Here is a 12180-nt window from a genome sequence, read left to right as displayed (position 1 = left end):
TCCCACTGTAGTAGGCGGAGAGGGGCGTGTTGTTTACAGACCAGCCCTTAGTACTCCTTAGCGCTGTGCCGCTCACGTCATCCCATAAGCCTACAATCAGCCTATATGATAAGGGATGGCAATCCCATAGTATAGGGAAAGAATATGAACAAAATTAGCATTCTGTTAATCAGGTCAATAGTGCCAGGTCATATGATCTTGTAGCTGACCAAAATGACAGATGCTTAAGTATATAGGAAGCATTGAATGACACCTGGTAGTCGCAGAAATCTGATGATTTGGCAAAACGAGACACAACAAGGTGCCCACCAAGAACCGTTGCAGTATCGGATGACGATAGGATGTAATGAATGGTCAATATACACATAATTGATAGAGGATGGTGTTACAATACGTCAGGTTACCAATAGTACAATAGTGTTTTAATACGTAGGACCAAACTGGAATTTGGCCAATCCAATACAGGTGACCAAAAGACTACCTGACGGTCTGGACAAGTAGAAAGGCCAAAAGTCTAGGGCATAATATGCATAAATAAAGAGATGTAACCCTAGATGCTAGTGGGTTACCAAGTAAGGGATGTATGAATAATACGTTTAGAGAGGGAAGGGAGGACGCAGTGCGTCACTGGGATTGATTTAGGGTGTATATATAGCTCAATCCTAAATGACAAAGAACTCAGTCATGAAAATCTTAATGAAAGTGTTTCATTTATGCCTTGTGATTGTTGACCATCTTTGTGGAAAATCCATTAGGCTTCCTTTTGAAGCAGTCGCTTATTGATGCTACCTCTTCAACCACAAGACCGAATGGACTCAATGCCCTGGAATTTAAGTTTTTGCAGGTCTCCATCGTGGACGTCGCGCATATGGCAAGCCAACGGCGTCACTTCTCCTCTTCTGATGTTACCCACATGGCCCAAGATGCGGCGTCTAAACTGTTGGATTGTCTTGCCCACGTAGTTACGTGGGCAAGGACACGAGGCCATGTAGACGAGATTAGAGGATTTGCAATTGAACAGCTATCTAATCTTAAATATTTTGCCCGCCGAAGCACTTCGAAAAGAGTCCCCTCTCAAGATAAATTGGCATGCCTGGCAGTCACTACATGGAAAAGTTCCAAGTGGTCTGAATGCCCCTAACCAAGTCTGCTGGGAAAGTGCTGCAAGGTGGCTTTTAACAACCCTGTCCTTGACATTTCTACCCCTCCTAAAAGTTATAAGTGGGGTATCTGGAAGGATATCCTTTAGATCACTATCAGATTTCAAAATGTGCCAATATTTGCCAAGTAATTTTCTGATCGCAGGTACCCCCTCATCGAACGTCCCGATAATTCTGGTGGTATGATCAGGCAATTTTGCGCGAGAAACCAGTAGCTCATGCCTTTTTTGTTGTTGGGCAAATTGAAATGCTTCATCAACTACCCCAGCTGGGTAACCCATTTGGAGAAATCTATTGCGGAGTTTATTGCCCTCCACCCTGAAATCTTGTTCCGAGGAGCAGTTTCTACGAATACGCAGGAACTGCCCCTTTGGAATGTTCCTACGTAGGGGCAGTGGGTGTGCACTGTGCCAAGATAGAAGGCTATTGGTCGCTGTCTATTAACGATGAAGGGTAGTCCTTAGTGTACCGTGAGGGGATTTAGAGATTTTGATGTCCAAGAAAGAGATGGTAGCTTCCTGGATTTCTGAAGTTCTTTTCAGATTGATCTCATTTGTGTTCAGAATTCGGACAAATTGGAAGAAGGAGTCAGCGGTTCCATTCCATAGCAATAGGACATCGTCAATATACCGAATCCACAATAGGATTTGACAGGTCCATGAGGCGTTGGTATCAGAGAAGACTATCTGTTCCTCCCACCAGCCCTGGAGCAAGTTGGCATAGGATGGGGCACAGGAACTCCCCATCACGGTGCCGCTAAGCTGGTGGAGGAATCTGCAGTTGAATAAGAAATAGTTGTGTGTGAGTATGAAGGAGAGCATATGATTAATGAAAATGTTGTGTCTGGAAAAAGAAACTCTTCTTTGTTTGACATAGTGATCCACTGCTCTCAAGCCTGGGTCATGGGGGATTGAACTGTATAAGGAGTCTATGTCCATACTTGCTAAAAGTACATTAGGTTCAAGTGTAATTCCCTCCAATTGGCGCAGGACGTCAGTGGTGTCTTGTACAAAAGAGGGTAATGCTTCTACGAAGGGACGTAAGATTTTATCAATATAGATTCCACTTGGTTAGGTAAGGCTACCCACCCCCGAAATTATGGGTCTCCCCTTAAGTGGATCTAGCCCCTTATGGACTTTCGTAAGCGTGTAGAAGGTAGCCGTTCTTGGGTGGGATGGCAATAGAAAGTTATACTCTGCTTCATCAATGAGCTTATGTTCTTTGGCTTCATTGAGTAGTGATTTTAGAGTCCTCCACAAAATGTCCGTGGGATCACTGTGTAAAACTCTGTAAGTAGATTTATCCCCTAACAGATCATTACACATTTTAATGTACCCCTCGCGTGACATGACCACTACATTCCCACCTTTATCCGACTCCTTGATAAGAATATCGATATCTTTTTCCAGTGCATTTAATGCCTGTAGTTCATCTGATCGCAGAATACTTCTACTACTTACCCTATCTGGCATATCTTTAATTTCTTGTAATATAATGTTTTCAAAGATAACGATATACGGCGATTGCCCTTGTGGGGGTAGTTTGGTACTCTTAAATTTTAATTCAGTGAATGGACCTTGTCCTAATGTACGTAATCCTTCCAGTTCTAACTCTTCCAGAGTCCTAAGTCCCCCTAGATCACCAGGATCTAGTCTGAGATTGGTTAGTGTAGTGCGATCTTGTACGGCGAAAAGCTTTTTCCATCTGATTTTGCGTAAGAAGAGGGCCATGTCCTTTGTCCAACCGAACCTGTTCGGACAGCTCAGTGGGACAAAGGACAGGCCCCTCTCCAAAGCGCTCTGTTCCCCGGCAGATAGTGTTCTAGATGAAAGATTAACAATTCTCATCTTATCAAAGTCTTCAACCTGTGTGTTAGTTGAATCTAGTAAAGTGGCTTGTGGCTGATGAGATTGCTCAATCGGTCTACAAGGAATAGGATCTAGATGGGGCCCGTCGTTCCCTTAGGAAATACTGTCCGATGGGTTGTTCTAAAAAAAACCCTGATAGTTTGGGATCTTCCTCTGCCACGTCCCCTAAAAGGATTTCTGTTACGGTTCCTCCCACGGGAGGGGAAGGATCTCTCGTTTTTATTTGATTAGTTTTCAGAGAAATCCCCTTCCGACGAGCTTAGATCAGAACCTGATCTTCCATCCGTAACTTTATAAGCCTTGTTGTCCTTGAAATCCTGAAGATCTGTAGCGAAGTATGAGTGCTTCCTTTCTTTGATATACAAGGTGTACTTTTCGATGTTATCATGTAGTATCTTTTCCTTTGTTGGGAACTCTGGATCAGAGGCAAATGTTTTGGCCCTATCTATTGCTTCTGAAGGAAGTTTTGTATTTTTGTCATGTGTAATCCTCTCCTCATCCAGGAGTAGTTTAATCAATCTGAGGGAACTTTCAGTTGCCTCTCTTTCCCATTTTATAAGAAAATCGGGGTTACGACACCGTGCTGGCGGGAGTAAAGGGGAACGTAAGCCCCTCGGGACTATTTTATACTCCAGATATTTTTGTAGTCCCTGAAGCTTCCACCAACTCTGGGTGTATTCCCTGTAGACCGTCGTTAGATGTTTGAAACAAGTTTTAATTGAGGTACCGTGTGACTGAGGACAGAATTCTTTGTCTGAAAAAACAGAATTAGCTTCTGCTAACCATAGACTAGTATCTATATTTGAGGATACAAAATCCTGCCATTTACACAGTTAATTCAGAGCTCACAGTTGCAGGGGAGTAGAAAAATTTTTAGACCGCTATCACTGACAAACTCCTTTAAACATAACCTTAATTAAAGTCTTTATAAAAACTGAGGGGGAGCGGCTTAAATACATAGACAACACAAACAATTATTGCGCAGAGACAGGCAATCTGCTCAATGTGTGGATCAATAATTGGTTATGTTTTCTTGTACAACTGATGTACTACCAATCATTAAAGTGAACTTAGAACGATGGTGGTCTTTGGACGCATATGGAGGGAACTCCCAAAATTTGGATTCCCTGACCACTAGAGTACTGCCTGTTCGCCCATGATTGAAATAAAATAGGCCCGTCCACAAACGTAAGGAATAGCAAAGTTAAGAAAAGGGTGAAAGCAGAACCAAGGCTATAGGATGATTTTTTAAAACCCAAAGTGGTTTTGATTTCTAGAAAGCCCTTAAGTACAGAAGTCTGATTCACCATCCACCAGATAAATGATGGTAGGTATTGTGTGAAGGACAAATCAGACCCAAGGCCCCAAAATAATTTGTAGTCCTAGGAGGGTTTTACTTTCTAGATACTCCTTCAATAAAACTATCCGATGCACCAGCAGACAAATATGTAGTGTCTCAAATGCACCAAGAAGCAGATATATAGTGGCTCGAAAAGCAGGTATATAGTGGCTCGCCGCGTTTCTGTCGTCGTCACGACTCATCAGGAGCCTCAATAGATAGAATGTTATTATAGGGTTAAGGTAATACTGATGTCCAGAACTACCTGAGAGTAAATCTTAAAGGTGAGGACAGTGCCTAATAGAAAATTATAATGCCTGGTAAGGACACAGGCTACCAAATCCTAGAAATGGTCCTATGAAAAAATGAGGGCTATACCCTATACTGCTAGGAGCAGCGGTTCCCAATTGAGGTGCGTATCCACTTGCCGGACGCAAGTATTACCAAACGGGTATAGATAGACCCAGCAAAATCTGCTGGTGATATAAAATTGGATAACAAACAACCCCCCTCCTAAGATTCCCAAGCACAGAAAACACTGCAAGGAACTAAAAAGGAGCACCAATTTTTTAGCCAAGTATTGCCTCTGTCATTGAACGTAAGAAATTGTATAGGTAAAGGAACCTAAAATAATAAAGACAAAGCCTAGCAGCATCTCCAGCCCTGAAGGTAGGCTGGAGGCATATGCAGCAGGGTGGAACAAATGCTGTCCTATAGAGCCAGACCGGGCCCTGCCTCTTGGGGGTAAGTATCCCTTCCACCAATCAAATGAATAGTCCCCGCCCTAGTTGTCAATTGGTAACCTGATAATGTAGAAGACTATAGTATTTACATCCAAGGAAAGGTTCATGTCTCAACTAGACGATAGGTATCATTATACCTTCCATCCGATTTACCGCTAGTGTTTACCGATGTGCAGGAGAGTAAATCATTGTAGCACTAAGCTGCCGAGAAAATGCGGTCATGTGACGCGCGTCGTCATAAGGTACCGCCCATCGATGGTGTGACGCGCAGTGTCATAGAGTGCCGCCCATCACGTGACGCGCAGTGTCATAGGGTACCGCCCATTGGCCCAATGATGTGACCTGTGTCATAAAGTGTAACGGATGGCGCGGTCATGTGATGCGTAGCGTCATGGGGTGCCGCCCAAAGGTCCGATCATGTGACTTACGTTGTCACAGAACGAAGGACCCTCCCATGCAGTCATGTGGTACACAAGGGGCTGGTTCCAAAATAGGTTACAAAGCCTCCCACTGTAGTAGGCGGAGAGGGGCGTGTTGTTTACAGACCAGCCCTTAGTACTCCTTAGCGCTGTGCCGCTCACGTCATCCCATAAGCCTACAATCAGCCTATATGATAAGGGATGGCAATCCCATAGTATAGGGAAAGAATATGAACAAAATTAGCATTCTGTTAATCAGGTCAATAGTGCCAGGTCATATGATCTTGTAGCTGACCAAAATGACAGATGCTTAAGTATATAGGAAGCATTGAATGACACCTGGTAGTCGCAGAAATCTGATGATTTGGCAAAACGAGACACACCAAGGTGCCCACCAAGAACCGTTGCAATATCGGATGACGATAGAATGTAATGAATGGTCAATATACGCATAATTGATAGAGGATGGTGTTACAATACGTTAGGTTACCAATAGTACAATAGTGTTTTAATACGTAGGACCAAACTGGAATTTGGCCAATCCAATACAGGTGACCGAAAGACTACCTGACGGTCTGGACAGGTAGAAAGGCCAAAGGTCTAGGGCATAATATGCATAAATAAAGAGATGTAACCCTAGATGCTAGTGGGTTACCAAGTAAGGGATGTATGAATAATACGTTTAGAGAGGGAAGGGAGGACGCCATACGTCACTGGGATTGATTTAGGGTGCATGAATAGCTCAATCCTAAATGACAAAGAACTCAGTCACGAAAATCACAGGAAACAAGTGAATGAAAGTGTTTCATTTATGCCTTGTGGTTCTTGACAATTTATGCAGAAAATCCATTTGGCTTCCTTTTGACGCAGTCGCTTATTGATGTCACCTCTTCGAACACAAGACCGAATGGACTCAATGCCCTGGAATTTAAGTCTTTGCAGGTAGCCATCGTGGACGTCGCGCATATGACAAGCTAACGGCATCACTTCTCCTCTTCTGATGTTACCCACATGGCCCAAGATGCGGCGTCTAAACTGTTGGATTGTCTTGCCCACGTAGTTACGTGGGCAAGTACACGAGGCCATGTAGACAAGATTAGAGGATTTGCAACTGAATAGCTATCTGATCTTAAATATTTTGCCCGCCGAAGCACTTCGAAAAGAGTCCCCTCTCAAGATAAATTGGCATGCCTGGCAGTCACTACATGGAAAAGTTCCAAGTGGTCTGAATGCCCCTAACCAAGTCTGCTGGGAAAGTGCTGCAAGGTGGCTTTTAACAACCCTGTCCTTGACATTTCTACCCCTCCTAAAAGTTATAAGTGGGGTATCTGGAAGGATATCCTTTAGATCACTATCAGATTTTAAAATGTGCCAATATTTGCCAAGTAATTTTCTGATCGTAGGTACCCCCTCATCGAACATCCCGATAATTCTGGTGGTATGATCAGGCGATTTTGCGCGAGAAACCAATAGTTCATGCCTTTTTTGTTGTTGGGCAAATTGAAATGCTTCATCAACTACCCCAGCTGGGTAACCCCTTTGGAGAAATCTATTGCAGAGTTTATTGCCCTCCACCCTGAAATCTTGTTCCGAGGAGCAGTTTCTACGAATACGCAGGAACTGCCCCTTTGGAATGCCCCAACGTAGGGGCAGTGGGTGTGCACTGTGCCAAGATAGAAGGCTATTGGTTGCTGTCTCTTTTCGATGAAGGGTAGTCCTTAGTGTACCGTGAGGGAATTTAGAGATTTTGATGTCCAAGAAAGATGGTAGCTTCCTGGATTTCTGAAGTTATTTTCAGATTGATATATTTGTGTTCAAAATTCGGACAAATTGGAAGAAGGAGTCAGCGGTTCCGTTCCATAGCAATAGGACATCGTCAATATACCGAATCCACAATAGGATTTGACAGGTCCATGAGGCGTTGGTATCAGAGAAGACTATCTGTTCCTCCCACCAGCTCAGGAGCAAGTTGGCATAGGATGGGTCACAGGGACTCCCCATCGCGGTGCCCCTGAGCTGGTGGAGGAATCTGCCGTTGAATAAGAAATAGTTGTGTGTGAGTATGAAGGAGAGCATATGATTAATGAAAATGTTGTGTCTGGAAAAAGAGACTCCTCTTTGTTTGACATAGTGATCCACTGCTCTCAAGCCTGGGTCATGGGGGATTGAACTGTATAAGGATTCTATGTCCATACCTGCTAAAAGTACATTAGGTTCAAGTGTAATTCCCTCCAATTGGCACAGGACGTCAGTGGGTAATGCTTCTACGAAGGGACGTAAGATTTTATCAATATAGATTCCACTTGGTTGGGTAAGGCTACCCACCCCGTGGGAGGAACCGTAACAGAAATCCTTTTAGGGGACGTGGCAGAAGAAGATCCCAAACTATCAGAGGTTTTTTTTTTTTAGAACAACCCATCGGCCAGTACTTCCTAAGGGAACGATGGGGCCCCATCTAGATCCTATTCCTCGTAGACCGAGCAATCTCATCAGCCACAAACCAGTTTACTAGATTCAACTAACACACAGGTTGAAGACTTTGATAAGATGAGAATTGTTAATCTTTCATCTAGAACACTATCTGCCGGGGAACAGAGCATTTTGGAGAGGGGCCTGTCCTTTGTCCCACTGAGCCGTCCCAACGGGTTCGGTTGGACAAAGGACATGGCCCTCTTCTTACGCAAAATCAGATGGAAAAAGTTTTTTGCCGTACAAGATCGCACTACACTAACCAATCTCGGACTGGATCCTGGCGATCTAGGGGGACTTAGGACTCTGGAAGAGTTAGAACGGGGAGGATTACGTACATTAGGACAAGGTCCATTCACGGGATTAAAACCTAAGAGTACCAAACTACCCCCACAAGGGCAATCGTCGTATATCGATATCTTTGAAAAAATTATATTACAAGAAATTAAAGATATGCCAGATAGGGTAAGTAGTAGAAGTAATCTGAGATCAGATGAACTACAGGCATTAAATGCACTGGAAAAAGATACCGATATTATTATCAAGGAGTCGGATAAAGGTGGGAATGTAGTGGTCATGTCACGCGAGGGGTACATTAAAACGTGTAATGACCTGTTAGGGGATAAATCTACTTACAGAGTTTTACACAGTGATCCCACGGACATTTTTCGGAGGACTCTAAAATCACTACTCGATGAAGCCAAATAACATAAGCTGATCGATGAAGCAGAGTATAACTTTCTATTGCCATCCCACCCAAGAACGGCTACCTTCTACGCGCTTACGAAAGTCCATAAGGGGCTAGATCCACTTAAGGGAATTTCAGTTTTTATAAAGACTTTAATAAAGGTTATGTTTTAGCGAGTTTGTCAGTGAGAGCTTTCTTCTGTCTTGGGCTTGAAGTCTTTAATTAAAAGAAAAAACCCACCCATTTCCATTTATCTGCAGCCAGACTATATGGCCTGTGTGTTTACGTAACCATTCTCAAGTTCTAAAAAAAATCAATTTTTTCTATCTTATAGAGGAAATTACAAGGCTGTGCTTATGTGAATCCTAACATTGTCCCCAGCCTCTAATAGATAATGGAGAGGCAACATATAATTATAATGTTAATCTTTTGCCAGTTTGCTGAGCAAATTTAGAAAAAAAAACACAGATTTAGATTAGAGATCGCCGACAGGAAAAGCAAATGTACAAACCGTCTGACCCCGCTTAAGCAAACAGTTCAGAACGGAGGATCGTCTGCAGGTGAACTGCTGGAATAAAGTGGAGAAAAGTTGGATCACAATTAACTATACGTTATATCAGTTTGCATCAGGGGCCGGTATACTTGCCAAATCCAGGGAATTTTGGTAATTTTAATTAGCTAAATAATTGAGGTTTTGTGCAAAGACTAGTTTTACATGAAATCGGAATCTGGGATGCCATCACTTCAGGTCCGTAGGGCTGCGGTTGGGCCGTGACATTCGGCCATAGTCCTGGCATAGTAATTCTTCCATAATCTATAGGTGAAAGCTACCTAACGCACGCATTGTTGGGTATATCCAAATCTCTTGGTCTCCCATGCTTTATTTAAAAAATGTAATTCCCCATATTTTATCACTGTTTTCTGTATTTCTTCTTCAATTTCGATGAATAGAGAGTCAAGGATTGCATTGTCCTCTCCCAGCATGCATGTGGGCTGCAGTGAGGGCATTCTACCCTCAGGGTGTTAGTCCCTGTTTCTTGTATACTAATAGAACCCAAGGCATAGGACTGTGAGTTTGGTCAATAGGTATAGAGGCAAAATAATGATATTTGCTGGTTTCGAACTAATAAAAGAGAAGTCCGGTTTATCCTTATGTTCTTCAAGACTGTTGCGCCATTTACCAGTATTTTGCACCCTTTTCTTGCATTAAGTATCCTGCCCGCTCCAGTTTTGAGGCACGTATCGGGTCGGCAGCACCTTTGCCCTCGCTCTTCTACCTATCACTGCCTTCGATCATACAAGCCATTGTTTCTCTTAATACATTTTCTCAGGGAAGCTTCACCTCATTCTTCTAGAGGCAAGTGACTCACCAAAACTTTGTTTTAGGAACTTCTGTGTTACCAAGGATAGTTTTCCGTTACTGCCAAAATGGCTCAAAACACGGAGAGTGATAGTCAGGGCTAACGGTCGGAGGTATAAATGTCTGATAGATGTGAGTTCCTCCTCTGCAACACAAACGGAGGTCCCTGACCCATTTCACCTGGCGCTATGGCCGACACATCCTCGCTGCAATTGAATGCAGAGGTGGCCAGATTATGGAAGCAGCGGTTCTCCCTGCGCTACACAGTTTGTATAACTTGGTCGTTGATCACATACTGTATGTATGCAGTACACTTATTCAACACAATACATTCACAGGAGGGATAACGTCCGAGAGGACCCAAAACTCTGTGTGTGTATATAATATATAGTTGATATAATCCCATTGGAAGGGAAAACCTGTTGCTGGGTCCCTACAGTGTGCAACTTTTTGGCCCTAAGCAGCGGGATACTCCGTGATGAACTACTTGTTGTGTGGCCTCTCCAACAAAGAGCTTGTGTATTGGTCTATTAGGGCTGCCACAATGCTTTCATTACTTTATACCGTGAATCCCAATGCTGGTGTTGGTGAGGCTGGGATCTAGGATGGGACTGACATGATACCAACAAGGGATGCATCATTATTAATGTTTTACTCAGTCAATAGCTAGATTTCAATAGGCTGACGGATTACAAGGTATATCCGCACTTGTCTCTGTGGCGCTACAGATAGGTCGCATGTGTTTCCTATTGAAATGACTGATGTGACGATCCTGTGACTCGCCATCCGCTGCAGAGCCATGATATTTTACATATGGAAGCTTTGTCGGGTGGCATCACAGTGGCATAGCCCTACGGGTCCCATTCAATGGCTCCATGAAATGAATTCTAACATGTAGCGGGTCCTCCACTTGTTCATATATAACTTCAGAACTGGACGAGTTAAATATCAACCCCCAATACTCTGATAACTGCAGATGATGACTCCTCTATAAACGTGATATTTGTTGTTGTCCTAGTTATCCTCACAGACGCAGAGGTCCAGAGAAAGCGGGAGATGATCACGAAACGGAAGGAGGAGGAAGCGCAGCGAGAATCACAAAGACCCAAAGTATCAGAGGAACAACAAAAAATGATTGATACTCTTTTGGAAGCGCATCGCAAGACTTACGATGAAACTTATTCCGATTTTTCTCAGTTCCGGGTGAGTTTTTTTATATTATTACACTTGATTTTGATCGGTAGCATAAATAGGATTTTATTCTTCATATTCTCAGCTCCTCTCTATGAAGGTTTTTCTTGACAACAGAACATTAATATGTAATAATGGTAATATATACAGGGGGCGGACAAAAATATGGAAACAGCGTGCGAAATGCATGCCTTAAGCTAGATGGGATTATAAATCATATTTCAATAAGACATGTAGAGACTGATTTTAAGTGGAGGTAATATGACACCGATGCTACTGGGAAGAGAGCAGCAAGGTTTCATTGGTCAGGGGATTTGAGCCACTTGGTGGCTGTTACCGTTTGGCTCCCCAAACCACCCAGAGCAGGGCAAGAGGTGAAATAAACACAAATTTGGTAGAAAAGCTCGCAGCCAAGCAGGGATCAAAAGGGCAGCTCAGTGCTAATGATTAAAATCCTATGCATTTCGTACAGTGTTTCCATATTTTTGTCCACCCCCTGTAATAATACATGTAAGGCTGCATTCACACGGGGCAGTTCAGTTGCAGTAAAAACCGCACCAAAAAATGCATTTGCAAAACTGCGTGCGTTTTTTTTTTTGCCACATTTTACTATAAACTTAATAAAAACACACATTGTTTCACCAATGCACTTTTTGGTGCGGTTTTTATCGCCCCGTGTGAATAAAGCCTAATATATAAGAATTTGCTGTTGCATCGTAAGAATTCTGTGAGAGCGCATGCAATACGGACATGCGGACGGCTCACACAACAGTATTTAAATTGCATATACCTGCGCATAATACGCTGAGAATGGCGTTAATGAAGGTACATTGTTTTTCATTCATTCATTCACACTTGCGTAAATTTATTGTGTGTGATACAAACGTAAAAAAGAACGCAACGTGCAGCCATAGTGTTTTCTATGGGAACGCAGTACATATGC

The 12180-nt window shown here is 43.0% G+C and overlaps 1 protein-coding gene across 1 annotated transcript in view; it reads left to right on the top strand.

Moving 5' to 3' along the window:
* Positions 1–12180, top strand: part of VDR (vitamin D receptor) — a 133018-nt gene that overhangs the window by 91027 nt on the left and 29811 nt on the right. The window contains exon 5 of the mRNA XM_066584329.1: positions 11065–11249. Within this exon, the coding sequence (XP_066440426.1) occupies positions 11065–11249 (185 nt within the window). The remainder of the gene's footprint in view (positions 1–11064; positions 11250–12180) is intronic.

Source organism: Eleutherodactylus coqui, chromosome 1 (genome assembly GCF_035609145.1).
Source record: "Eleutherodactylus coqui strain aEleCoq1 chromosome 1, aEleCoq1.hap1, whole genome shotgun sequence".
Classification (NCBI taxonomy): domain Eukaryota; kingdom Metazoa; phylum Chordata; class Amphibia; order Anura; family Eleutherodactylidae; genus Eleutherodactylus; species Eleutherodactylus coqui.
The sequence above is the reverse complement of the archived record's forward strand: the minus strand, read 5'-3'. Positions and strand labels throughout refer to the sequence as shown.